The 24,396-nt window shown below is 40.7% G+C and overlaps 1 protein-coding gene and 1 non-coding gene across 5 annotated transcripts in view; both read right to left on the reverse strand.

Annotated features, from left to right (window-relative positions):
- Positions 1–229: 229 nt before the first annotated feature.
- The window catches only part of WIPF1 (WAS/WASL interacting protein family member 1), a 124,335-nt gene continuing 100,168 nt past the window's right edge, over positions 230–24,396 (reverse strand). For 3 of the 4 annotated variants that reach the window (XM_004091972.3, XM_003253734.4, XM_030803132.1), the window contains exons 3-8: positions 22,006–22,135; positions 15,885–16,061; positions 12,315–13,085; positions 8,506–8,718; positions 7,722–7,835; positions 230–3,265 (exon numbers count right to left, since the gene is read on the reverse strand). In XM_004091972.3, coding sequence (XP_004092020.1) covers positions 3,210–3,265; positions 7,722–7,835; positions 8,506–8,718; positions 12,315–13,085; positions 15,885–16,061; positions 22,006–22,135 — 1,461 coding nt within the window. In that variant the 3' untranslated portion in view covers positions 230–3,209. Of the gene's footprint in view, positions 3,266–7,695; positions 7,836–8,505; positions 8,719–12,314; positions 13,086–15,884; positions 16,062–22,005; positions 22,136–24,396 lie in introns of those variants that run through there. The other variant, XM_030803133.1, reaches the window with a different exon arrangement.
- Positions 6,871–6,933, reverse strand: LOC115832587. The gene has a single exon (XR_004028113.1). It is a non-coding gene; the product is annotated as a U7 small nuclear RNA (small nuclear RNA).

Here is a 24,396-nt window from a genome sequence, read left to right on the forward strand (position 1 = left end):
TCCTAGTAGAAACATCTGCCTCAAGTAAACAGATTTTGACTAAGATGCAGATTCTCGGAAAAAACGAAGATGGGATTAGCAAGTAGGTACAATGAATATTTACTTACTTATACAAACCTTTTTTTGTTTGTCTTTCTTTTCCACAGTTTAAAACAGAAAACAGACACTTATTTTTTGTTTATATTTACATAAACAATACTTAAAAGAAAAACCACCAGTTGACACCATATCATTCTGCTTTTCTTTATTGTCTGGCTAACTTACAAAGATGCAGATGTCTAGGGTAGTCTCTACCCTACCATTTACACTATCCTGATGACACAGATAGCAAAATGTGTCTGTTTACCTAGGGCATGGTATGAAAAAAATGTTTTTCTTCCTCTACGGTCCTTGACTAGAAGGAGGGAAAAATTAATTTCATGCCAACATTTTTTTGGAACTTTAAAAATCATCCCATTTCTGCTACTAAAATAACAAAACTGGTATTACAATTTAAAATATAAAGACCTAACAGTTTTTACAAATATGCAAATAATCTGCTACTTAGACATAAAAAAAAAGTTGATTTCTTTTAAATCACAAAGTAAGGCACCATTGGATTAAACATTTCTCCTGGCTTTTACTAAATAAAATGCATAGTGAAATAAATACTGAACACTGAGTTTTAATACTGTAATACATTTCAATATAAAATAAGAGGTGAATGTTAAAATACTGTATTACATGTTGAATACATTTATCTGAAAATTTTATGAAAAAAACACACATGTAAGCTCTGATTTCAGGGAAGAAAATATTCATTTTTGTAATTTTCCGTAGTTTAAGATTTTACCACAGAACTTATTCAAAGTTTTAGATGCAATTAGGTTGCAAACTTTCAAAGAAAGGGTGTAGGTGTATTAATGAAACATTCACTTAAACACTACATTCTAAAACATCTCTATTCTGGATGAATGGCAACTTTGAGCTATGACCCTGTTTCAAATTTAGAATGGTACCTGCCAAGTTCAGATATGCAAAGGAATTGTCCAATTCTTACTACCCCTTATAAAATTCAGACCCACTTTCTTTGAGTCAGACTTTCCCCCGTCATATTTTCTAGGAAGGGCAAACTCCATCTTTTGTGAAATGGGTCATTAGGCTTTATCATAGGGATGTTTTTCACTGTTGAAATCAGATAAAAGAATCCTAAATAAATGATGCTGCCAAATTACCAAACTGCTAGAGATTTAAAAAAATTTTTTTAAAAAAACCAACACTTTGCCAAGCTTGTTATACCTTATTATTTCTTGATTCTCTTTGAGTAAAAAGCCCAAATGACTGTATGGAAAAGAGATGAATGGTAGAGGAGAGAGGAAACACAGGTTCTCTAATGTACTAAATCAGGACTTTGGCAAGGAAGTTATAAAAATATAATATATTCAAATTAGTAACTTCATAATTTATTAGACATCCCATTTATTAGAACTCTTAAGTTCTTTTGCTTTTATATAAATGAAACATTTATTCTATAAATAGAAATGTATTTTTCAGAATTTTCTTTGGGTTGGTTTCTTGTTAGCATCTCCCAGTAATACATGAATAACATACTGAAACCATGATACAATGTTTAGGTAGATATACATATACATATGTGGTCATGTGTTTTTAAAAAACAAGTAATGGTAATTTTAAACAAAACCATATAAAATATCTAAGTGGAAATATTTTTTTCCCAACTCTATAGCTAGATTTAAAAGTCCCAGTAAAATTTTGTAAACAAAATCATATACGAAAAGGCAAGGCTGGCTCTTCCCTATGGTCCTTTAATGGAGCTGTATTTGCATAGATCCTAGACAAATGATGCAAAACAGATTCCCTCCAATTTCCACTAGCAATCTCCCTAATTCGCTCAACCCTTACATAAGCATCAGATTTAGATTTTTAGAGTTTTGCCCACCAACTCAAATCTGTTCCCTTCTTCTTCCATGTTTCTGATTTGATATCTTTTCCTGACTTTCTTCCCCTCCTACCAAGCCTTCCTAGTCTCTCCCAGCCTCAGGAGCTTGCTCAGCCGGAGAGGAACAAAGGCTGCTTCCATTTCACAAGGCAGAAGTCCAACTGACAAGTGAGCGCGTGAGCCAGCTGGTTCTGAGCCCGGAAGTCCCGACAGGCTTTCCATTTCTTTCCAATGGCTTTATTCCACATGACTTTAGTAAACCGTACTCAATCAATTTTTGACCTTGGTACTTTGAAGCAACACTTGTTTACAGATATTAAGGGAAGAGGGAAATTAAGGGAGGAAAATCGAAGGTCAAACTGTGTGTCAAACAAGGTGCTGGGTCCTAATTTTATTTTTAGTTGCCTCTTGAATCGCTCAAGCCCATTTTGCCTTTTTTGTTTTTTAAACAAAAGGTTTCGGCACTAGCTTCCATCTTCCAGATTCGTGCTGTCTAATCCAGTAGCCACCAGCCACATGTGGCTACTGAGCACTTAAAAATGTGACTAGTCTGAATGGAGATGTGCGGTAAGTGTGAAATACACTCTGGATTTTGAAGATTCGGTACCAAAAAATAATATAAAATATCTCATTAAAATTTTATGTTGATTACAGGTTGAAATATTTTGGATGCATATTAACTTCACTTGTTTAAAATATACTAGAAATGTAAAAATTGTATATGGGGCTCACATTATATTTCTGTTGGACAGCTCTGTCCTAGAGCCGAGCTCGGACTGCCAAAGATTGGACATCCTGTGACTGCAAAAGTTTCCTGTGAGCCCTTACTCAGCTGCTTGCTTAGGTGGTCTGTGGTTCATAGAAAGAGACGGGAGGCCAAGCATGCGAAAAAGGAACGGGAGAAAACAGCTCTCAGGGACTTTAATAATTACAGTCTGTAGCAAATAAGCAGTGAATGTTTGAATTTGGTTGGTGGAAAGCTGGGATGCAATTCATCTGTGCCTGTTATCACAAAAGCCTATCGACCCCGGCAGCCAGCACAGGCAGGCTGCAGCTGAAGCAAGCAATAGCCTGGAGAATACACACAATATGAAAAGCTAGGCGCATTTCTTACCAATTCCCACCCACACACGCATATTCCCACTCCCCCTCCCACCTTTCCTCTTGCCCATACATGGGGCACAAGGGAAGAAGTGGGGAGGAGGGTATGCAGTTCTTAGATAGCAACAGAAGCAGCTCTTGAGCTTGGGTAGAGAAGAGCAGGCAAAGATCACCTCGGGATGGGAGGGAGTGGTGGGGCACCCCTTTCTCTTCGGTTGGATCCACCTTGGTGAAAAAACAGACAAAATATAATTTTGGTTAGAAAGCTGATGTTCTCATCGTGGAAACTCGGGGATGGTTGCATGAGTACCCACTACCTCATCCCTATGACCAGGGCTGTCAGCTAACTGGCGTATGTTGTGGATGGGAAGTGAGAGGTGAAAACAAGCAAGTAATGTTCTGAATAAACATCATGGTGGGTGATCCATCACTGGCTCCCAAGTACTTGCAAAAAGTTTAAAAAAATCATTTTCTTCTTATCACAGTGTGTGCTTATTATAGATTTAGAAAATATGGATGAGTAAAAACAAAGAATTCACCCATTCCTCCAGCACCCAGAGATAACCAATTATGTGTATATTTTTTACTTAGAAACAGTTCCCCGTTTTCTTCCAGAAATAAGATCATATAGTCAGTTTGGACATCTTTCGAAGGCATTACTCTTTGCAAAGATTATTAATGACAGTCTGCATTCCAAAATATGAGTACACTACAGTCTACCTAGTCAATTCCCTTTTGTTGGGCATTTAGGTATCTTCTAATTAAAAATTAGAAAGTTTTTCTGACAGTAGCCATCCTAATGGGTGTAAAGTTGTATCTCACTATAGTTTATTTGCAGTTTCCTAAAAATTAGTGATGTTGAACACCTTTTCAAGTACTCTGTCAATGTGTTCTTTTAAAAGTTATTCATGGCCCAGTTGCGGTGGCTCACGCCTGTAACTCCAGCACTTTGGGAGCTTGAGGAGGGAGGATGGCTTGAGCTCAGGAGTTCAAGACCAGTCTGGGCAACGTAGCAAAACCCCGTCTCCACAAAAATTAGCCGGGCATGTTGGTGCGCGCCTGTCCCATAGTCCCAGCTACCAGGGAGGCTGTGGTGGGAGGATCACCTGAACCTGGGAGGTCGAGGCTGCAATGAGCCAAGATTGCACCACTGCACTCCAGCCTGGGTGACAGAGTGAGACCGTCTCCAAAACAGAAACAAAAACCAAGCTATTCATGGGCTATCAGTCCACTGTAACTAGGCTTAAAACCCATTCACATAAAAAAAAATTCATTTACTACACAAACATTTGCTGAGGATTTAACAGGTGTTCGGCATGAGGTCAGGTGCTCAGAAGCCGTGAACAGGTCTACCCGGGGCATGTGTCAATCAGGTAGGTCTGCTCTAACCACTGCTCTGAGACTCAGTGGGCTGGAACTGGCAGATTCCTCAGTAGGCATCTTGATAGGGACCCTACTGGTCCACTTAGGGATTTCTGAGAAAGAACCAAATTTCTGAGAAAGGAAAGGAGTTAGGAGAAAACACTGAAAGAGGCACCTCTTCCTCTCACCATCCCAACCAAATATTTTCTTGGGCAGGCATCCGAGAAAAGACTCATCTAGATGTAAACCAGACACCTATCATGGAGCCTTGACCATCAACTGACCCACCACAAGTGGTTAGAAGAATGAGGGCTGGCCTTGTCCAAAGCTGTAATTAGAGGGCACTCCAAGTGCATTCAGTACTGCTCAGGGCTGTCTGGGTGCGCTCTCAGGCTGTGGGCTGGGAGGCTGAGGCCACTGCAGAGCAGAGGAAAACTTGGTACTCGACAGTGCCTTATTTATTTTTGTTAGATGATCCATTATCATTATAAAATATTAAACATGCCTAATGCTGGAAATATTTAAGGCAAATCTACAAAAAAATGTTGGTAGACAATGGAAATTAATTCATCAATTTAAAAACTACTTTTAGGCTAGGCGTGGTAGCTCATGCCTATAATCCTGTGCTTTGGGAGTTTAAGGCAGGGGACTACTCGAGGCCAGAAGCTCAAGACCAGCCTGGGCGACATGGAGATATCCTGTCTCTATAAGAAAATTTTTAAAAAGAAATACTTGAAAGTGCCCTTTATGTTTCAGGCTCTGTGCCCCTCAAGGAAGATGCAATAGTGAGCAGGACACAGTTCTAGTCCTTACATTGCCTACTCGAGTCTTAAAGGAGGATGGGAGAAGATATATGCTTAGCTATTACATTAAAGATCTAGAGGGTACAGGGAAGATGGTCTGTTACCAATTTAAAAATACAAATATATTTAGAATAAGAAGCAAATAATAAGTCAGGAAAAATATTTGGAGTCTATATGAACAACTCCTTAAAGTCAATTCGTTTATTGGTGCCCAAGAAGGAAGAAGGGCTGTACTCTTACCAAACAGAAGCCCTTCTTCTGGTGAACACACACACACACACACACACACACACACACACACACACACACAGCATTCAAAGATATCTGTCCCATGTGAAAGCTTACTTTTCACTAAAACTTTTTTTTTTTTTTGAGATGGAGTTTCGCTCTTGTTGCCCAGGCTGGAGTGCAATGGCGTGACTTCTGCTCACCTCAACCTCCACCTCCTGAGTTCAAGCAATTCTCCTGCCTCAGCCTCCTGAGTAGCTGGAATTACAGGCATGTGTCACTGTGCCTGGCTAATTTTGTATTTTTAGTAGAGACAGATTTTCTCCATGTTGGTCAGGCTGGTCTTGAACTCCCGACCTCAGGTGATCCGCCCACCTCAGCCTCCCAAAGTGCTGGGATTACAGGTGTGAGCCACCACGCCCGGCCTTCACTAAAAATTTCAATCATCAACTCTTGCATAATAATTTTATTATAGCTATACTTCTTCATTACGTATTGTCTATGAATGCAGTCTTCCACATAAACAAATTTTTCCAGGAATTAAAGTTTTCCTTTTAAGCAGTAGTATTCTGTTTTCTTCTAGCATTTGTCCATGGAAATTTTCCTGTATTTTCTAGCTCTCTAAATTTTTCTACAGAGGCACAAAGCACAGTTTGACTCAATTAATTTAATCCCATTTAACCCAATAGAAATTTAACCCAACAGAAACATCTGGTGTTGTCCTGCCCTGTAACACACAGCACAGCCATGTTCCTGTCTCCTCCTCTGACCTGGGACTGCCATCTGTCACTTCTCTCCCATGTCAGTGATTGTGCTTCTCACCAGTCTTAACTTTAGCTGTTATTAATCTCCTATAAGGTTTGGAACCAACCAACCAAAAATTACTTTAAACTGTGTTAGGAAAGCATCAGTAGGCTTTGAGTACATGTAAGATGCTCTGCTAGGGAGTGAGGCCATGGCTAGGGGTGTTGTGACATATTTGACTTGTTTGCTTAAGTTTTCTCTATTTCTGGCTTGGGAATTTGGCTCTGAGGCTAAGGCTGCCATGAACATCAGCCTCATGGGTGACATATGCATATTTCATGCTAATTCTTTCTTCGTTGTATACATTTATTGCTTTTTTTTTTTTTTTAGACGAAGTCTTGCTCTGTCACCCAGGCTGGAGTGCAATGGCGCGATCTCAGCTCACTGCAACCTCTGCCTCCTGGGTTCAAGTGATTCTCTTGCCTCAGCCTCCTGAGTAGCTGGGATTACAGGTGCATACCACCATGCCCAGCTAATTTTTGTATTTTTAGTAGAGACGGGGTTTCAACATGTTGGTCAGGCTGGTCTCGAACTCCTGACCTTGTGATCCGCCCTCCTCAGCCTCCCAAAGTTCTGGGATTACAGGCGTGAGGCACCGTGCCCGGCTATTGTGTTTTTTTAAAAGTAAATTTAAGAGGCTTTCCAGCAAAACCCTGGAAAGCCTGCTAGACAAATTCTCAAAGAGCTGTAACACTTCCTATACGTTTGCTGTTATAAAATTCCAGTTTGTCTATTTTTCCCTTTTTGTTGACATTCTTCTTCAATGGAGGAAAAACAATTTAGTTTTTTATGGTAGCATTACCTACATTAGCAGAACAACACAAATAATTTAAATGTCCATGGTAATGGTAAATTACTATATGCTGAAATAAAAACCATGTGATAACACGGGCACTATTTACTAAGCAATGTTTTGTAAACCCCACCAAAAAACTGTAGGTTGTCATTATAACTACATAAAAAATCAGAATTATATGGATAAAAAATTGGATGAGAATCTGGTAAAATGAAAATATCTATTATGTGGAGAGATTATGGATATTTTTACATTTTCATGTAATGCTCTGTAAAGCTATGATTATAATACATTTAAAAGATCAAGGCAGTTACAGGGAGTTTTTGTTATAATTAGACATTATGCCAATTTCAAAACTAGAAGGAATAGAAGATGGCTCTACTTGTGCTGTCTCAGGAAGATGAAAACAGAGGAAGATTGTCCAAAGAAGCAAAATAATAAAATTTAATACTAGCAAACCACAGAATTTTGAGCTTGTAATGACACATTAAAATAACTGTTTCTCATATGCATTCTGGGCATCTGCAATTTCCTCACTGCCTGCGGAAGGGGAATTCACTAGAATGTAGATGGCTCCAAAGGGTTCTCTACCCCACTCCAGGCAAGAGGCCTGGACTTTCTATATAGCCCGAGTGTCACTCAGGCTATTCAAGCATGAATCTTCAAAAACTTTGGCAGAAATACTCACTCCGGCTTTCGTTTCTTGCCAATTTGCTGGGATAACTTTTGGTCGTTTGTACATATGGCTCTGGAGGTGGCAAATCGGAAATCGGATGGAAGTAGAATCTGCTTTCCCACTCATCTGGGAAGAGAAACAAGCAGTATCTTCAGTGACAGACAATGTGCTATGAAGACTTACATAACGAAAGGCACAGAATGAAACAGAGAGAACCACAGACATGAGTGCTAGTTTTTATGCCTAGAAGTTTACAGAAAAGCTGGAAGTGCTACAAAGGTCACGAATTAGTACACTGACATATATACAGGCCCGCAAATCAAAGCAAAGTGGTTTTAGTGAGAGTGATTAGGATCCAGCCAGTCTCTCTTAGAAGCTGGGGGCTAAGGTATGGGACACCTTTTTCCCCATTGATAACAATGGCAGAGATAGGCAACTTAGTATCTGCAGGGCATCGGGCCTCTTACCTACAGTGAACTGTCTAGAAATGTACATAATAAGAAGTTATAAAAAGATTCTTTTCAGAATCCTGGAATCTCTGGAAAGTTAACTGAGACCCAAAGAAAGAACAGATCAGGGAAAAATGATCTGCCTTTTTGGGAAGTGGGGAAGGGGGATTACTATTTTTAATTTGAAATCATGGTGGGCCTTAGAATGGTTAGATAGTTAGATCAGTGCAATGGAGTGTGATAATGATGGAACAAGAAATTAAACGCAAACAAGCAAACCACATATACAAACAGATTTACCATTTGGTTGCTGCCCTATAGCCTAGGGAGCTGGAACCACACCTCACCTTCACATGGAGAGTCTTGGAAGCCATTTCTAATAGATGCTGATGGTGGAGGTGGGGGAGGCGCCCCAGCACTGGGCCTGTCAGGAGGAAGGGGAGGTCTGGGTCCACTCCTGGGACTGTCTACTCCACTCCTGGACGGCAACTGAGGAGTGGCAGGAAGGGCCCGAGATGTGCTGCCGTTTCTGCTTACTGGAGGAGGTGGTGGGAGGGGGCCTGGAGCAAAAAAAGACACTTAGTGCAGAACCTTACATCCACATTCCATTACCGTGGTCACCATTAGTGTACAGCTGATGGGGACCTGCTGGACACATGCCCTTTAATTAGGGTGGAGATTTTCTAGGATATTTGGCTGAGAAATCAGTAAACACACAGAAACACAAAAAGTGCACATGTGTACACATGTATATGCAAAACAAGTGCATACTGATAGCTAAATGGGTGTTTTGGCTTCGAATTAGTACTGAGATTGGAGATGGCACAGTGAAATTGAAAACAGGTGAAAATCTGTTTATACTAACAACCATATAATTAAAAAAATTTTACAATCCTTTAAAGAGCTATTGAACTAATTACTGTGACATGATGAAAGAATTTTTTTAAAAAGATAAGATAGTTATGAAATTATTTTAGGTCTTCAGAAGAAAGAAGTTCTTTAAATGCACAGTTTTGTTGTTAATTACAGAAGCATGTTTCTGTGATGCATATGATCAGTTTCCGGGCAGAAGTGGCCTCAGGAAACCAAACACCAGTCATCCTGAGAGCAGTAGGAGTTTCTTCTTGGTTCTTCCTCTTTGGGGAGGCACATGAACACAGGGAGTGACAAACAGCTAATCAACATCCATGGCTATAAATGCTAATGTGAATCTTGAGCCTGAGCAAGCTGGCACCCTATGGAACTTGGTTTCCTAGCTGTAAAAGAGTGCCAGATGGTCACCTGTCTCACAGCACTGCTGCCAGTAAAAACTAGTGAAAATGCAAATTAAAAATACTATGTAAGTACTTGAAACCTTTTTTTTTTTTTAAATGTAGCAGTATGGTATAACCATAAGTTTTTAAGTTTCTAAAGAAAAATTCAAGATAATTTTTTTTGATAATACAAAAGAAAACCATCTTGCTTTTCCTATCCTCCAAATGCAGCGGCTATTTGAGTAGTAAGTAAATTAAAAAAACAAAACCAAAAACTTGAGCATTTTCCAATGTAAATCAAAATGGCCTTAGTAATTATTCCTGATCTTCAGCAGTGTGTTCCACTTGTAAGATGCTGACATTTTATGTGAATACAATGTCTTATGGTGCTATAAATAATTATCTTATTAGCTATAGATTCAGAATCCAATTAGGAACCTTGAACTGAACAACCTGCCCACTGCAGATATCCCTGACAGAAAGTCTTCGCTCCAACATTTTACAGCGGTGGGAGGCACTGTCCAGCCCTGATTGGTCTCTCAAGGAGTCTTCAGTGCCTCACCTGGGAGTGGTTATTTATTACCCTATCTGCTTGTCATTGCTAGAGTCCCAGGCAGCAAGAGTTGATTTATTGACAGAAAGTGTCTCATTTGCTGTGGGTTTAACTTCTTGGTGATACCACCACACAACTGTCACTACATGCAAACTCGACTTCCAGTATTATGGGGCTCTGTACTATGTAACTTCATCTCATTTTCTTTTTAAAGTAAATGGTCATGTCCATGTTCCTAACTCCACAACCCTGTGGCTCCCTGCTCCAAATCCTGGCAGGCACAATAGAAAGGCAAACAGATTTCTATTTCCCACTGGCAGAATAACAGAAATGATCATTTATTGAATATAACTACATGCCAGGAAATAAGATAACCACTATACATGCTTGTCTCATTTAATTCTTACAACAACTCTGAGAGGTACAGGGACAGGAGACAAGGCCTCAGAGGTTTTGGAAGCTTAAAAATCTCATCAGAAGACTGAGTGGAGGTGCCAGGATCTGACTCCAAATCTATCAGATTCCAAGGCCCACTCTCATAATACTGAAGCCAAACGACTCAGAATACACAGGGCCTTTGATGAACTCTCATATGCTCCTTGTGGGAATGTAAATTGGTAGGAAATTTCTGGAAGGCAATTTGGCAGTACCTATGAAATCCATAGTTTACTATGCACACTCACTGACCCAGATATTCCACTTACAGGAATTAATCCAAAGGAAATACAGAGATTTGTACACATATTTTGCTACAAAAATATATCACTGCATTATCTGCAACAGGAAAAATCTAGAGATGGCCCATATGACCAAGTGAGGGGATTGGTTAAATAAATCAAGGTACACTTGTAGGATTTAATATTAGGTAGCTGTTACAAGTCAGGCTGTAGAATAATCATATCAGCAAACATTAATGAGATACTGTTAAATAAAAAGCAAATTAGCAAACAATATATGTAGTGTGATAACAAGTTTGTAAAAACATATATGCATTTAAAAAAGACTGAAAGGCCACATTAAAAGAATGTTATCAATGATTATTTCTGGATAGTGGTGGTAGAAGGATTAATTTTAATTTTCTTTATATTTTTCAGTATTTCTATAATAAACAAGTATGACTTACGTAATCAAAAGAAATAATGTTTTATGTCAATGCCTATTTTGGGGAACATTTAATCTGCTGACTCATCCATTTGGTAGGGCCACGGCACAATGGTTTCAAGGTGTGGTTCTCACATTCTGCTGCACACTATAATCACCAGGGAGCTTTTAAATATCCCGATTCCCAGTCTGCACCCCAGACCAATTATACCAGAGACTCCGGGAAGGGACCCAGGCATTCGTGGTTTTTAAAGCTCCGTAGATGATTCCAGTACGTGAGCAAGTTTAAAGAATGGTGATTATGAGGTTCCTAAGGTCACAGGGTCAAAGGTCTCTTACCTCTGCATAAAGGAAAAAAATGCCCCATTTCCAGACATGATAAGGTCTGTATGATGAGATTAAATTTTAAAAGTGGGTGGTTCTACTGAGTTCATCCATAACCACTGTAAAATGCATCAAGTGAGTGTATTCTACTAAAAATGCCTATTATAATTCAGAGAGGGCAAACTCTAGGCAATCCTCGCATTTCCTTTCATACTCTGAAAGTTTGTCCCTCAGATCAAGGTTTCTCAACCGTGGATGGGGGCATTGGAAGGGTCTCAGATGGGCTTCAGCAGGCTCTTCAAGCCACGTGACAGCAGGCAAATTTTGAGTTTATGCCTGAGTATTTTTGTAAAGATAGTTACCTTTATTTGACTCTCCAAGGGATTTATGTACCAGAGATTACAAAGAGCAAAATGGACTTTTTAAACGTTTGTCTTTAATGAATAGGGAAATGGCCTCAAAGCCTGGCAAATGAAGAGAGAAGTACAGGAGAAGTTCATTAGCTCTTGAAGAACTTCCCCTCTTGTTGGAATAACGGAGCCCTCCTGCAGGAGGTGGGGACTTATTTTCCCAATTAAGACCGCCGAAATTCTCTCTAGGGAGGCAGGGTAGTGGACTGGCAAGTACACTTCAGAGATGGAAGATAAACGTTCTTGCCTCTTCTTTATTAACTAGCTCGTGACCATTTAACTTTATTAGCTACTCAGTGTCCTCATCTCTAAAACACCAACAGAAATATTGGTCCCACTTTCCGCAGGGGTTTACACGAGGTCACGATCACACGTGTTGTGTGCCACTTAAAAGCACAAAGCAGTCTGAGAGTTTACTTATGCCTGCTTTTGTTAGACTATCTTGACTGACAGGATTATTGGCACATTTGGGCAGGCTGGGTTTTGGAAGCAACTCACCCCACGTCTTGTCATACCTGATCGGCCTGGCGGGTCCCTCACTGGAGGTGGGGGTCTCTCGCTGGGCGGGGGAGGAAGAGGACCTGAACGTCCTGGCGAAGGTAACGGGGGCGTGGACGAAGTGAGGGACAGATTCCGCTGTGGGAGTCTTGGGGTTTCGTCATTGCCGCTGGAACTTGGAGGCAGGGGAGGCGGCCCGGGCCTGCTGGGAGGTGGCGGCGGAGGTGGGGCCTGTGAGGAGGCGGAAGGCCGCGGAGTGGAAGGCACTGGAGGCTTGTTGTTCTGAGGAGGAGGAGGGGGAACTGCTTCCCTGTGGATGGAGGGCCTGTTGCCCACTGGAGGAGGCGGTGGAGGGGGTTTGTCATCCAAGGCCCTGCTGGGGGTAGGCGGCAGGGGAGGCCGGTTGGAGAAGGGCGAGGAGGAGCTCAAGGGGGACTGACGTATTGAGCCTCCTCCCAAAGCAGTGCCGCGGTTCCCAGGGAAAGGGGGAGGAGTGGGCCCGGGGCTGGGCTGCCTGGGGCCTCCGGGCACTGGTGGGGACCCCCGGTTGTGCAGACTTGATTGAATGGGTCTTGGAGTACTGGGTACTGGAGGGGGAATGCTATCAGGCTTTGAGCCCACGTCGGGCCTTGGGGGCGGCATTCGGTTCCTCTGAGGCTCTGGGGGACCACTTCTGTGGCCTGGAGAAGGCACAGGAAACCTCCCTGGGCCACTTGGGGGTGAAAAGGGTTTGGCAGATGTGGATCTTCCTCCCGGTGGCAACAATGGTGGTCGGCTTCCTCCAGAATCTGAAGAACAGGAAAATAAACGTCCAGTTAGGAAATCAGGAACCCTGAAGAAATCAGAGAGCTAGAGTCTGTTCCCAGTGACTGGAAGTCCCTTCCTCAGAGGGCTATAAAATACAGGAAACTATTATTTATATAAATTGGGTTTTGTGTGGTCCTTCCTGGGAGCAGAAAATCGACCATAGCTCTATTTACCTGCGAGTCCCAAGTTCTACAGCCCATCAGCTTTCAAAAGGATTCTGGAAGGATCTCTTAGCATTATGTATAGACAAGAGCCAGGATGAAGCAGGTGAGAGTTCTGGTGAGTTGCCTATTCATTATGAGAGGACAAGAACAAGATGGCATTGGTAGAATCATGATTTTCATTTTTCCCCATCACCATCTCTGTCTCCCAGCCCTTGTACCTCTCAGTTTTGAAAATAAGTCAGCTGTCTTAGGTGAAAAAATTAATTATCCCAATGTAAATCTCCAAATGTGAGGGCTTATCTAGTCCCTATGAAGAGAAATACCCAAAAAAACATGGAAAAATATAAGGGGAAAATATAAAGAAAGAGTTATGACTGCAATAAGAAAAAACTAAGAAAGGAAAAAGAACCATCAGTAAAGTTTAATTGGAAGAGTTGACACCAGTGGATGGAATTCATCTACAAAGAAGCAGGCAACTACACAACTTTTTTTTGGTACCACGTCAACCTCTGCTTCAATATTGGCAGGACAGAACAATCCTATAACTGCTCTGGTTCAACAAGGGAGAAACTAAAGGGGGAACCAAAGAGATGGAAAATTTCAAACCACCATCCCAGAATCTCTTGGAACTCAAGGTAATTCTGAAAACAAACAAAACAAAACAAACAAACAAACAAAAAAACTACCCTTCAATTATGAGTTAATAAGCGTACCAAATAATTTTGAGCACTTGCTATGCGCCTGCCATTAATCTAGAGACTAGAGACAGAAGAGTAAACAGAATAGAAAAGATTCTGCATTCCTGTAGTTTACATTCTTGTGGGGGGAGATAAAAAATAAACCAGGGAATAAATACTTTCAGATAATTATATGTATTAAAAAGACACTAAAATAGGCCGATGAGATCAAGAGTGCTTGGAGAGGCCAGGGTACATGGAGTGGCTGCGGACAGCTTTTCTGAGAATGTGACATGTGAGCTGAGGCCTGACAAGGAGTCGGCCACGGAAAGATGAGGAAGACCAGCACTTCAGGCAGGGGGCCAGCAGGTGCAGAGGCCCTGAGGTGGGAAAGAGCTTCAAGTTCAGCAACGGGCCCATGTGCCCAGGGCACAGTGAGAATGGGAGAGATCCATTGGAAGTGGAGCCTGAGTGGCCAGCAGGGGTGAGTCACAAAGGAGGCCTGCAGGACAGAAGGGGTTCCAATTTTATCTAAGGCACAGGAAGAAGCATTTGGACAGATGTATACAGTGGAGTATCATGAACTTAAGAGAAAACTTTTTTCTTCTTTTTTTTGAGACAGGGTCTCCTCTGTTGCCCAGGCTGGAGTGCAGTGGTGCAATCATGGCTCACTGCAGCTTCAACTTCCCGGGTTCAGGCAATCCTCCCACCTCCACATCCTGGGTAGCTAGGACTACAGGCAAGAGCCACCATGCCCACTAATTTTTTGTGGTTTTTAGTAGAGACAGGATTTTGCCATGTTGCCCAGGCTGTTCTTGAATTTTGGGGCTTCAGCCATCTGCCCGCCTTGACCTCTGAAAGTGCTAGAACTAGAAGTGTGAGCCACCATGCCTGGCCCATTTTATTATTTTATTTTTCTTTGTCTTTTGCCTTAATTTCTTCACCTGTTGTTAAAGTACTAAATGTATACATTTATCAGCTGCCTTAAATCCTTTTGGTGAGTTTTAAATAAATTTAAATTCAAATTTAAATGGTGGTCTGGCAAGATAGAACCTCTCACATGATTGAGTTTCTCTCTAGATTTAGACCATTCAGTGATAAAATAGTAGGCTAACTCTGAGAATTCAGTGTTCCATATTCATGTAAATGTGAGAGTTTCATTCTTTCCCAGAGGACATCTTATAAAAGGTCTAAAAACGAAAATTATTATAACATTATCAACATTACAAAAGCAGTTTTATGGTAAAATTTCTTGAGTTTCTGTAGTAGTTGGGAGAGAGCCTCATGCCCTCTGCAAAGTTTTTTATCTAGGCATTCATGAGCAAGTTCAGCTTTTCTCTACCACCAGGTTCATAGACAATCCTGAAGGACTCATGTCCATGGCTCCCTGCAGAGACTCCTGAGAACCACTGGCACTGAAATACCAAATGTCTGTCATGCAAAACACTTTTTCAGATTTAGTGATATTTGTAATCATATTCCACACGACGTGCTCCATCGTGTTTGAAAAGCGGCTCACAAGTATTTACTCTACTAGACAGCTGGGCTACCTCACAAAGAAAGCTGAATCCGTCAGGTCACCAGGAAGATTTCCAGGGCCAGCAAGTTCTACTTGCTCCTCCCTTTTTTTCCCACTCCAGCTAACCCTTTAGAAAAGTAAAAAAAAAAAAAAAAGTACTTTAGAAAAGTAAAAAAAAAAAAAAAGTAAAAATAAAAAACAAAATACTGGGTGAAAATTTCATAGTTCTGTGTAGCTGTCTGATCCTGGTTAATAATAGTAATAAAGACTAAATTGAGTCTCTTATAAAACAGTGGTAATATTTCAAACAATGTACAATATTTTAATAAGGGCGAAGAGCCTTAGAGGCTATGACCAGCCTCCAAACTGCCAAACTCTGCCTTGTCTTCAGTCACTCAGACACAGAGAAACTCTCCTTACCATTATCCCTGTTGGCCGTGGACCTCAGCTTCGGCATTCCAGCCTGGAACAGTCCTCCCAGACCTGGAGGTCCGCCCCCTCCAAAACTTCCACCGCCTCCGCCACCACCTCCTCCGCCAAATCCGCCGCCTCCACCAAAGCCACCACCACCGCCTCCAGCACCGGCTCCTTTAGGTTCTGCAGAAGAAGAAACACCCGACAGACTATGCCCCCTGGTCTGGCCCAGGTAAACCATAAAACAACAGTACAACAGGGAGCTGGCCGGCTCTCGGCCTCCAGTGGACAACTGGGATTTCTTCATTAAAATGCAGGATTTTAAGAGTTCCCTCAGCTCAGTCAGAACTGCCCGCTCCAGGCAGTCCCAGGCCCAGTAGTGGAAGAAACGAAAATAAAGGATGACTTGTCCCCACACTCCCCACTTGACTGGCTGCCACATGGGTCAGTATCTGTTTGTTCCGTATCCTAAGATTTGGCAAATGGAAGGATCTTCAGGCTGGGTGCAGTGGCTCACACCTGTAATCTCAGCACTTTTGGAGGCTGAGGTGGGAGGATCGCTTGAGCCGGGGAGGTCAAGACTGCAGGGAGCCAAGACTGTGCCACTGCACTTCAGCCTGGGTGACAGAGTGAGACCCTGTCTCAATAAAAAGGATCTTCAAAGAAAGAGGGTCCCAAGGGAGGAGGAGATGCCATAAAAGGTGAGAAGAAAGGAAAGAGTTAAAAAGAGAAGAAAATAAAATATCTCATAATTTCACAAATATACAAATATCCAGGCTTGGCTCAGTGGCTCACACCTATAATACCAGCACTTTGGAAGGCTGAGACTGGAGGATAGCTTGGGCCCCAGGAGTTTGAGACCACCCTGGGCAACAATGTGAGACCTCGTCTCTACAAAAATCAACAACAACAAAAAAATGTAGCCAGGCATGGTGGTGCACACCTGTAGTCCCAGCTACTTAAGAGGCTGAGTGAGAGGATCACTTGAACCCACTGAGGCTGCAGTGAGCTATGATTGCACCACTGCACTCCAGCAAAAAAAAAAAAAAAAACTAAACAAATATCCACTATTGAGTCATACTTTTCCCATCAGTATTTTTCATTTTATGTGTTTTTTCTTAAAATTAAGAACAAATTCACTAAGCAGTATTAAGCCTGCTTTTTTCATTTAACACTTTGTTAGCACTTCTTGTGTCATACTCTTGAAAACATGAGTTTAAAGGATTGTATTGTATTGTAGAACATGAATGTATTACATTAAAATTTATTTAACTACTCATTTGATGGCCTTTTAGATTGCTATTAATTTTTTAATATCATGAAGCCCAATAGTAGGCTTTAGTAATTTAAAAATTCTTTGCAATTTGAGAGGGTATAAAGATCTTGTTTTATTTTGAATTTATCTGCAAAAAATTGTGAAAGATTTTGATGGGAGGCAAACAAACAAAAAGATTACTGAGTATTCTGTCTAGTCTTCTGGGTTACTTTCCATTGTCTTTGAGCCACAGTATTTTATCACTCTGAAAGGCATAGAAAACTGATACTAATGCAATGGTATTTGTCCAAAGAAGTGCAAATTAGTTGTGTTTAAGCCATGCTTATACCCTCTTTAAAAAAATTATCTCTTAATTTATGTATGTATGCATGTTTGTATTTATGAGCTTAAACATTATTTAAAGTCCTCTTCCCAAAAAACTATGTTGAGTTTTTGATAAATAGTATATGAAATCTACAAATTAATCTGGGAGAACTGATACTTTTATGATATTTAGACTTTCCATTTGGAGATGTGGCATATTTTCCCATTTATTTATGTCTTCTGGATTTTTTGGCAAAGTTTTTTAGTTTTCATGATATACATTACACATGCTTTTTGTTAGGGTTACTTCAAATGTATTTTTGTTTGCTGAAATTGTGAAAGGGATGTTTTTCCTGTTATATTTTGTAATAGGTTATTTTTGGCACCAGGAAATTGTATTTAATATCTAATAAGCCACTTTGCTATATTTTCTAAACAAAATTTACTAAAAATGTATTATCTTGCATTTTCTAGTATGCACATGGTCTTCAAATAATAATGGTTTAAAGCCTCCTCTTCTCTAAGAGTTGTATGTCTTATTTTTGTTTTATATAAGTAATTACTTTGATGGGTAAATTTCCATAACAATGTAAATTATTAACGTTCCTAAAGGCAATCATGTTCTGATATTAATGAGAATCCCTCTGATATTTCAAAGTTAATATGAATTATTGGTTTGAAATAGGTTTTTTCCCTTTCTAAATATTCAGTCGATGGATCCTTCTATTTTAGGTTTACAAGAATTTCTTATAGCATGAAATTTTATCAAATGCCTATTCAAGATCTACTGAGGCTTTTTTATGGTCTTTTTTATTTGATACGATGGATAGATTTTCTAACATTAAAAATGGGATAGGCTGGGTGCAATGGCTCATACCTGTAATCCCAACACTTTGGGAGGCCAAGGTGGGTGGACTGCTTGAGCTCAGGAGTTCAGGACCAGTCTGAGCAATATGATGAGATTCCCATCTCTATAAAAAATGAGCCAAATGTGGTGGTGCATGCCTGTAGTCCCAGCTAGTTGGGAGGCTGAGGTGGGAGGATCCCTTGAGCTTGGGAGGTCAAGGATGCAGTGAGCTGTGTTCATACCATTACTCCAGCCTGGGTGACAAGACAAGACCCTGTCTCCAAAAAAAGGGGGGGTATAAACCCTGGTGTTGGTGAATTATTCTTGTAACATCTGATTGATTTAGATTTGTTTTTTGGTATTTTAGTGTTCTCTTATTTATGATGATAAGTGGTCCATAATAGGGTTTCTTAATTATAAACATTTTGGGTCAGATAATTCTTTTTTGTGGGTGGCTGTCCTGTCCTGTTCTTTACAGAATGTTTACAGCATCCCTGGCCTCTACCCACTAGATGTCAGTAGCAGCCCTCCCTGTCCCCCAAAGTAGTGACTAAAAATGTCTTCAGACATTGCCACATATCCCCTGGAATGCAAAAATCACCCTCAGTTGAAAACCACTAATGTACAGCTTTCTTTTTTGTATGTGCTGCCTTTGTCAAGTTTTGACATGAGGATCATGCCAGTTTCATTATAATTATTCGATAGCCTTCCATCTCTTAATATATTGGGGAATGACTTATACAGCATTTGAATTAGCTGTTTCTTAAAATTTGAAAGAATTTGCTAATAAAATAATCTGGCTCCAAAACTTTTTGGAGAGAAAGTAATTTAATAAAGTTTTTATCTTTTCCCTTGCTCATTGAGGTTTCCTTAATAAATGTATGCTTTTCTTAGAAAAGTACTTTCTTTAATATCTTAAAACATTTTAGCAGATAACTTTATTACACTACTTTAATTTTAGAAAATACACTTTGAATCTCTTATTTTATCTGCTTTCTGAGTTCCACTCTTATTCATTTTTATTTCTATTTTCTGGATTAGGTTTATCATAAATTTGTGTTAGCTCTGTATCTTTTCTAGATGTGGAGTTTGCTGGGATGCTTATGGTAGCTCGGCTGTGGAAGAAATAATCTGATAATAACTGACAAGAATTACTTCACCTAACAGGATAAATCATATAAGACTAACAATTTCTAGAAGTGTATACAAAATTGTTCCCATATAAAATTTTAAAATTTTGCTAATAATATTAACATCGCCCTCGTCATTCAAACACTATTCATTGACGAATGACACATTTTGGAATACTACACTTCACAGGACACATTTACGTGGTAATGAAACTTTAGAGGGACTCCTGCACTATCAGACATCGCTCATTAGTGTTCTTTTTTTTTTTTTTTTTTTTTTTTTTTGAGATGGAGTTTCGTGCTTGTTGTCCAGGCTGGAGTACAATGGCACGATCTTGGCTCACTGCAACCTCTGCCTCCTGGGTTCAAGCGATTCTCCTGCCTCAGCCTTCCAAATAGCTGGGATTACAGGCATGCGCCACCAACCTGGCTAATTTTGTATTTTTAATAGAGATGGGGTTTCTCCATGCCTCAGGTGATCCCAGCCTCAGGTGATCGACTTGCCTCAGCCTCCTAAAGTGCTGGGATTACAGGCATGAGCCACTGTGCCTGGCCCATTAGTGTTCTTAACCTGCAAATCTGTCCATCTTTCAGAAAGAGAAGCTAAAGCTGAGGATTAAGCTTTCAGATTATTTTTTGAGTAATTAAACTGTAGGACAAGGCTGAGTTATCACACATAACCATGGTCAACATTTTGACATACAGCCCAGGGAAGTTTCACATGCAAACAGATACAAAACCATGGATAAACACTGCTGCTTGCAAAGAGCTTGTGATAGCAGTATAGGTGTCCAGTTAAGTGTGTGAACAAGGGCCTGCACTGGACTGTATCTTCCTTCTATCAAGGAAAGCACATTATTAAACATCATGGAAGAGAGAAGGACTAACACTATTTCCATTAAATGAGAGAAGTGGACATTGAAGAATACAATTCTTAAAGGTTTCCACTAGTGGATTCAGGAATAGTTCTAGACTGTCCAGCGTCCTTCAACAGAGCCCTAGGCTCCCTCTTGTAGTGAGGAGAACCACAGGCCTCTGTCCTAGAGTTCAGCTCCTCTGGCCTCATACCAGGGACCATGATTCAGATGGCTATTGGAGGGCTTGGAGGGCTGAGGGATTAGAGGGAATATATTATAACCACATTCGTTTTGTGGGCATTTTGACTTACAGGTCAGACTGTGTCAAGAGTTAAATACCTTAGTTCCTTTTTTTCGTTTGTTTGTTTTTTGAGACAGAGTCTTGCTCTGTTGCCCAGGCTGGAGTAAAGTGGCATAATCTCAGCTCACCATAACCTCCACCTCCTTGGTTCAAGTGATTCTTGTGCCTCAGCCTCCCGAGTAGCTGGGACTACAGGCATGTGCCACCACACCTGGCTAATTTTTGTATTTTTAGTAGAGATGGGGTTTTACAATGTTGTCAAGGCTAGTCTTGAACTCCTGGCCTCAAGTGATCCACCCGCCTCAGCCTCTAAAAGTGCTGGAATTACAGGTGTGAGCCACCGCACCCGGCCATAGTTCCTTTTTGAAAGCGGTGCATTCTCACTTGCACCACTTTGCCCGGTAACAGAACAACATTCAAAGGCCTTATCTAGGTCTTTCACTTTTCCTTTTTCCTCCCAAACCAGTAGTCCACCTAACTCTGATCTTTCTTCTTCCTTCTCTACTCATTAGGCATTTCTCCCAGAAAGTTCCCCGAAGCACTTCTAATCCTCTACTTTGCAAAGATTCTGCCTCATTATTCACTTGTTGATAAAGCTCCATCTGGTGATTTTGGAAGGTCAGTCTATTTCCTGTTCCGTCCAAATGGGATCTGTAGTCTAGGATGAATCTTGGGGATATCTGGCAGGCAAAGGAAGGGTCTAGGAATGTGAGGAGACAGCCTTAAGATCTACTTATTAATTGCCAGTAGAATTCTAGTCATGGATTATTTTTTGTCCTGTTGTAAATGTTAATAAGTAGCCTTGTTCCAGAAAGTACCTCAGACTTAGGTTGGTTGATAAGTGAAGTTGTGACCTCATTTTCTTTCTCTCTAAGCTCCTAATAATTGTATCTTAACGCTTGAATTACACTTCCCAGACAACAACACATTTTACAGGCATTATCTCATTTGAAGCTCATGACAAACTTGTGAGGTCAATAGAACATGTATTATCATCTCCATTTTAAAATGAAGACAACAAGGCTTGGAGATGGTACAGGATGGATGTGCCAGGTCTTGAACCCACAGCTTTTGATTCCAAGGCTAGGGCTCTTTCCATATTTTATGCTGCCTCCTCATCTGTGGTGCCAGGAGCAATGGGTTAATCTCCAGAAAGTGTTGTGAATAATGCAGAGAATTGCTGCTGTGTATGTCTTGGACAAAGAATTATTATACTGGCTTCTTGCAGCATTAGAGGGGAACCCAAGCCAAAGCTGTGGCCTACAGGGAGTGATACAGTCCCTTATTTTGCTAGCTTTGCAGCTGTTAACCAAAAAAAAAAAAAAAAAAAAAAAATATTGAGGGGTGAGGGTAGGGTTGATTATTAGGCCATAAACTGTTCCTCTCCATGGTAAATAGCCTTTTTTTACTTACTGTCCAATATTGGTGCACTTCTGTCGTTGGTGACCGTCTTCTTTAGTTTCTTCCCTTTGCTGATATCAGAAAGGAGAGCATTTCTCCCAGCCTGCTCTGTCTTATTCAAGGTAGGCTTCTCTGTATTGGCCTGAAAGGAAGCCATACAAACAAGTAGTCATCTCTTGGGTTAAAATCATGCATTGTAACACTCGGCTGGGAAAGGTTGGGTATGGGAAGCTTGTTGTTAAGGTTCTTGGTGATAGGTTGTAAATTCTCGACAAGTTTTAGACCCCATATCATTCTTTTTAAAATCCAGACGTTTGGAAGCAGATGCAGCAATAAATTATGTTTATTTTTAAGGGAGGAAGAGTCAGTCCTTGATTAAAGTCTCTGAAAATTCAGACCACAGTCTGACTGAAACTAACAGGGCCAGGTTAGGGTGAGATGACGAGACACGAGAAAAGAATTTTAAGTCTGGGAGGATTCTGAAGGACATTACCAGGTGTCACTCACTAGAGGGTACCCTGAAGAATAACTTCCTTTTCCCATCTTTTAGAACTATCCCAATGCAAGGGAAAAACTGTCTCTAGCAAAAAGAGTCAGCTGTATGTTTTTTAAACCCACCAAAGTTCTAGAAAATAATTCCCTCTGTGTATATTGCCAAAGATGCTTTTTTTTCTTTTTAAGTAGATTTATTAAGGTGTAATTTACATATAGTGAAATCACCCTTTTTAGTTACAGTTCTGTGAGTTTTGACAAACATATGCAGTTGTGAAACCACCATCACAATCAAGATATAGAATATTTTCATTACTTCAAAAGTTCCCTCATGTACTGTTGGCATGAGGTGTTTCTGTTGTTTAATTCTGATGATAGCTTAGCTCATGGAAATTGCGGAATGGACAAAAATGCTGCTTTAACATGTTTTATTATTTTCTTATATTTCCAGAATTCCTAGGAAAGATCCCTACCTACTATGAAATTGGGATCTTGTTCCTTCAGGGAGTGGGGACACTAAGAGACCAGCAAATGGACTTAGATGTAGGCACCTGCCTGTGTGCCTGTGTCTATCACACTTGGAAACTGGCTAGGTCTTGTCTGTCCTAGGGAGAGTCTGGTTGCCCCAAACCCACAGGTCATTTCTAGGCTGGCCCCAGCCCTTCTGACAGGGATATGATTTCAGATTTGCCAGTTAGGGCCACAGGAGGAAAAGCTGGGGAAAGGTATGGCTCAATACCTTACCCAGCCTTTAAAAAACAATTTTTTTTTAGAGACAGAGTCTCATTATGTTGCCTAGGCTGGAGTGCAGTGGCTATTCACAGGTGTGATCATCATGCTATACAGCCTCGAACTCTTGGGCTCAAGTGATCCTCCTGCCTCAGCCTCCTGAGAAGTTGGGATTACAGGCACGTGCTACTCCTCCTGGCCTAACTCAGCCTTTTATTAGTAGAGTTAGAGGCAAAGGAAGAACTCAGAAGAACCCTGAAGGAGGCTAACCAGAATTGCAGTGGTAAAGTTGGAAGCATCTTGAAATAACTAAATGATGAAGTATTACTTGCTTATGATAATAATATATATAGCTAATAACATATATAGCTTTTACTCTGTGCCAGGCACTGTTTTCAGCACCTTATGTGTATGACTTCTTTTAGCCCTTATCAACCCCGTGAGTTATTATTTCCATTTTACAGACAAGGAAACTGAGGTATAGGGAGTTTAAATCATTTGCCCCAGTCACCTAGTTAGTTGAGGACGAGACGGGATTCAAACCCTGGCAGTCAAGAGCCTTCCCTACAAGCTGACAGAAGGGTAAATGTAGGCTCTAAAATGCCCTTCCCCATCCAGCCCCAACACACCGCTGAAGCAAGCCTGTTAAAAGTTTCTCTGCTGTCCTTCCAGAAATGCTCTCTGCATACACAGTTTGCTTTTGCTAATGGGATTCTCGTCTATTGTTCTGCAACTTGTTTGTTTTCAACTTAACATACTTTGGATGTCCTGGAAAGAGCTCTTAACATTACCTGCTGTCTTCATTTTAAGGATGAAAAAACTCTGAGGCCTAGAGAGGTTAAGCGATGTGTCACACTGGATCTCTTAACAGTTTTGGGTCAGCAACCTTCAGTAGCCTCCTGTTCTGCCTCAAAACTTATTTTGACAGCTGACCTCCCTGGATGCCAACTTCTCTCGTGTTCAGGGCCCTTAATTATGTTGTTTCACAAGGGCAGTGTTCTATGATGGCCACCAACCCACCTTTTCTCTTTCTTCATCTCTATATTCCATTTATCCAAAATCTTGCTTTGAATTAGGTAATAAAGGATAGAAATGAGTTGATAAGATAAGCAAGGTTTCCTAAACTTCAAGCATTCTGGTATAAGATTCACGATTTTTGTCATCTTCTCATACCACCTGTGT

The sequence above is a fragment of the Nomascus leucogenys genome, chromosome 22a, assembly GCF_006542625.1.
Source record: "Nomascus leucogenys isolate Asia chromosome 22a, Asia_NLE_v1, whole genome shotgun sequence".
In the NCBI taxonomy this organism is placed as follows: domain Eukaryota; kingdom Metazoa; phylum Chordata; class Mammalia; order Primates; family Hylobatidae; genus Nomascus; species Nomascus leucogenys.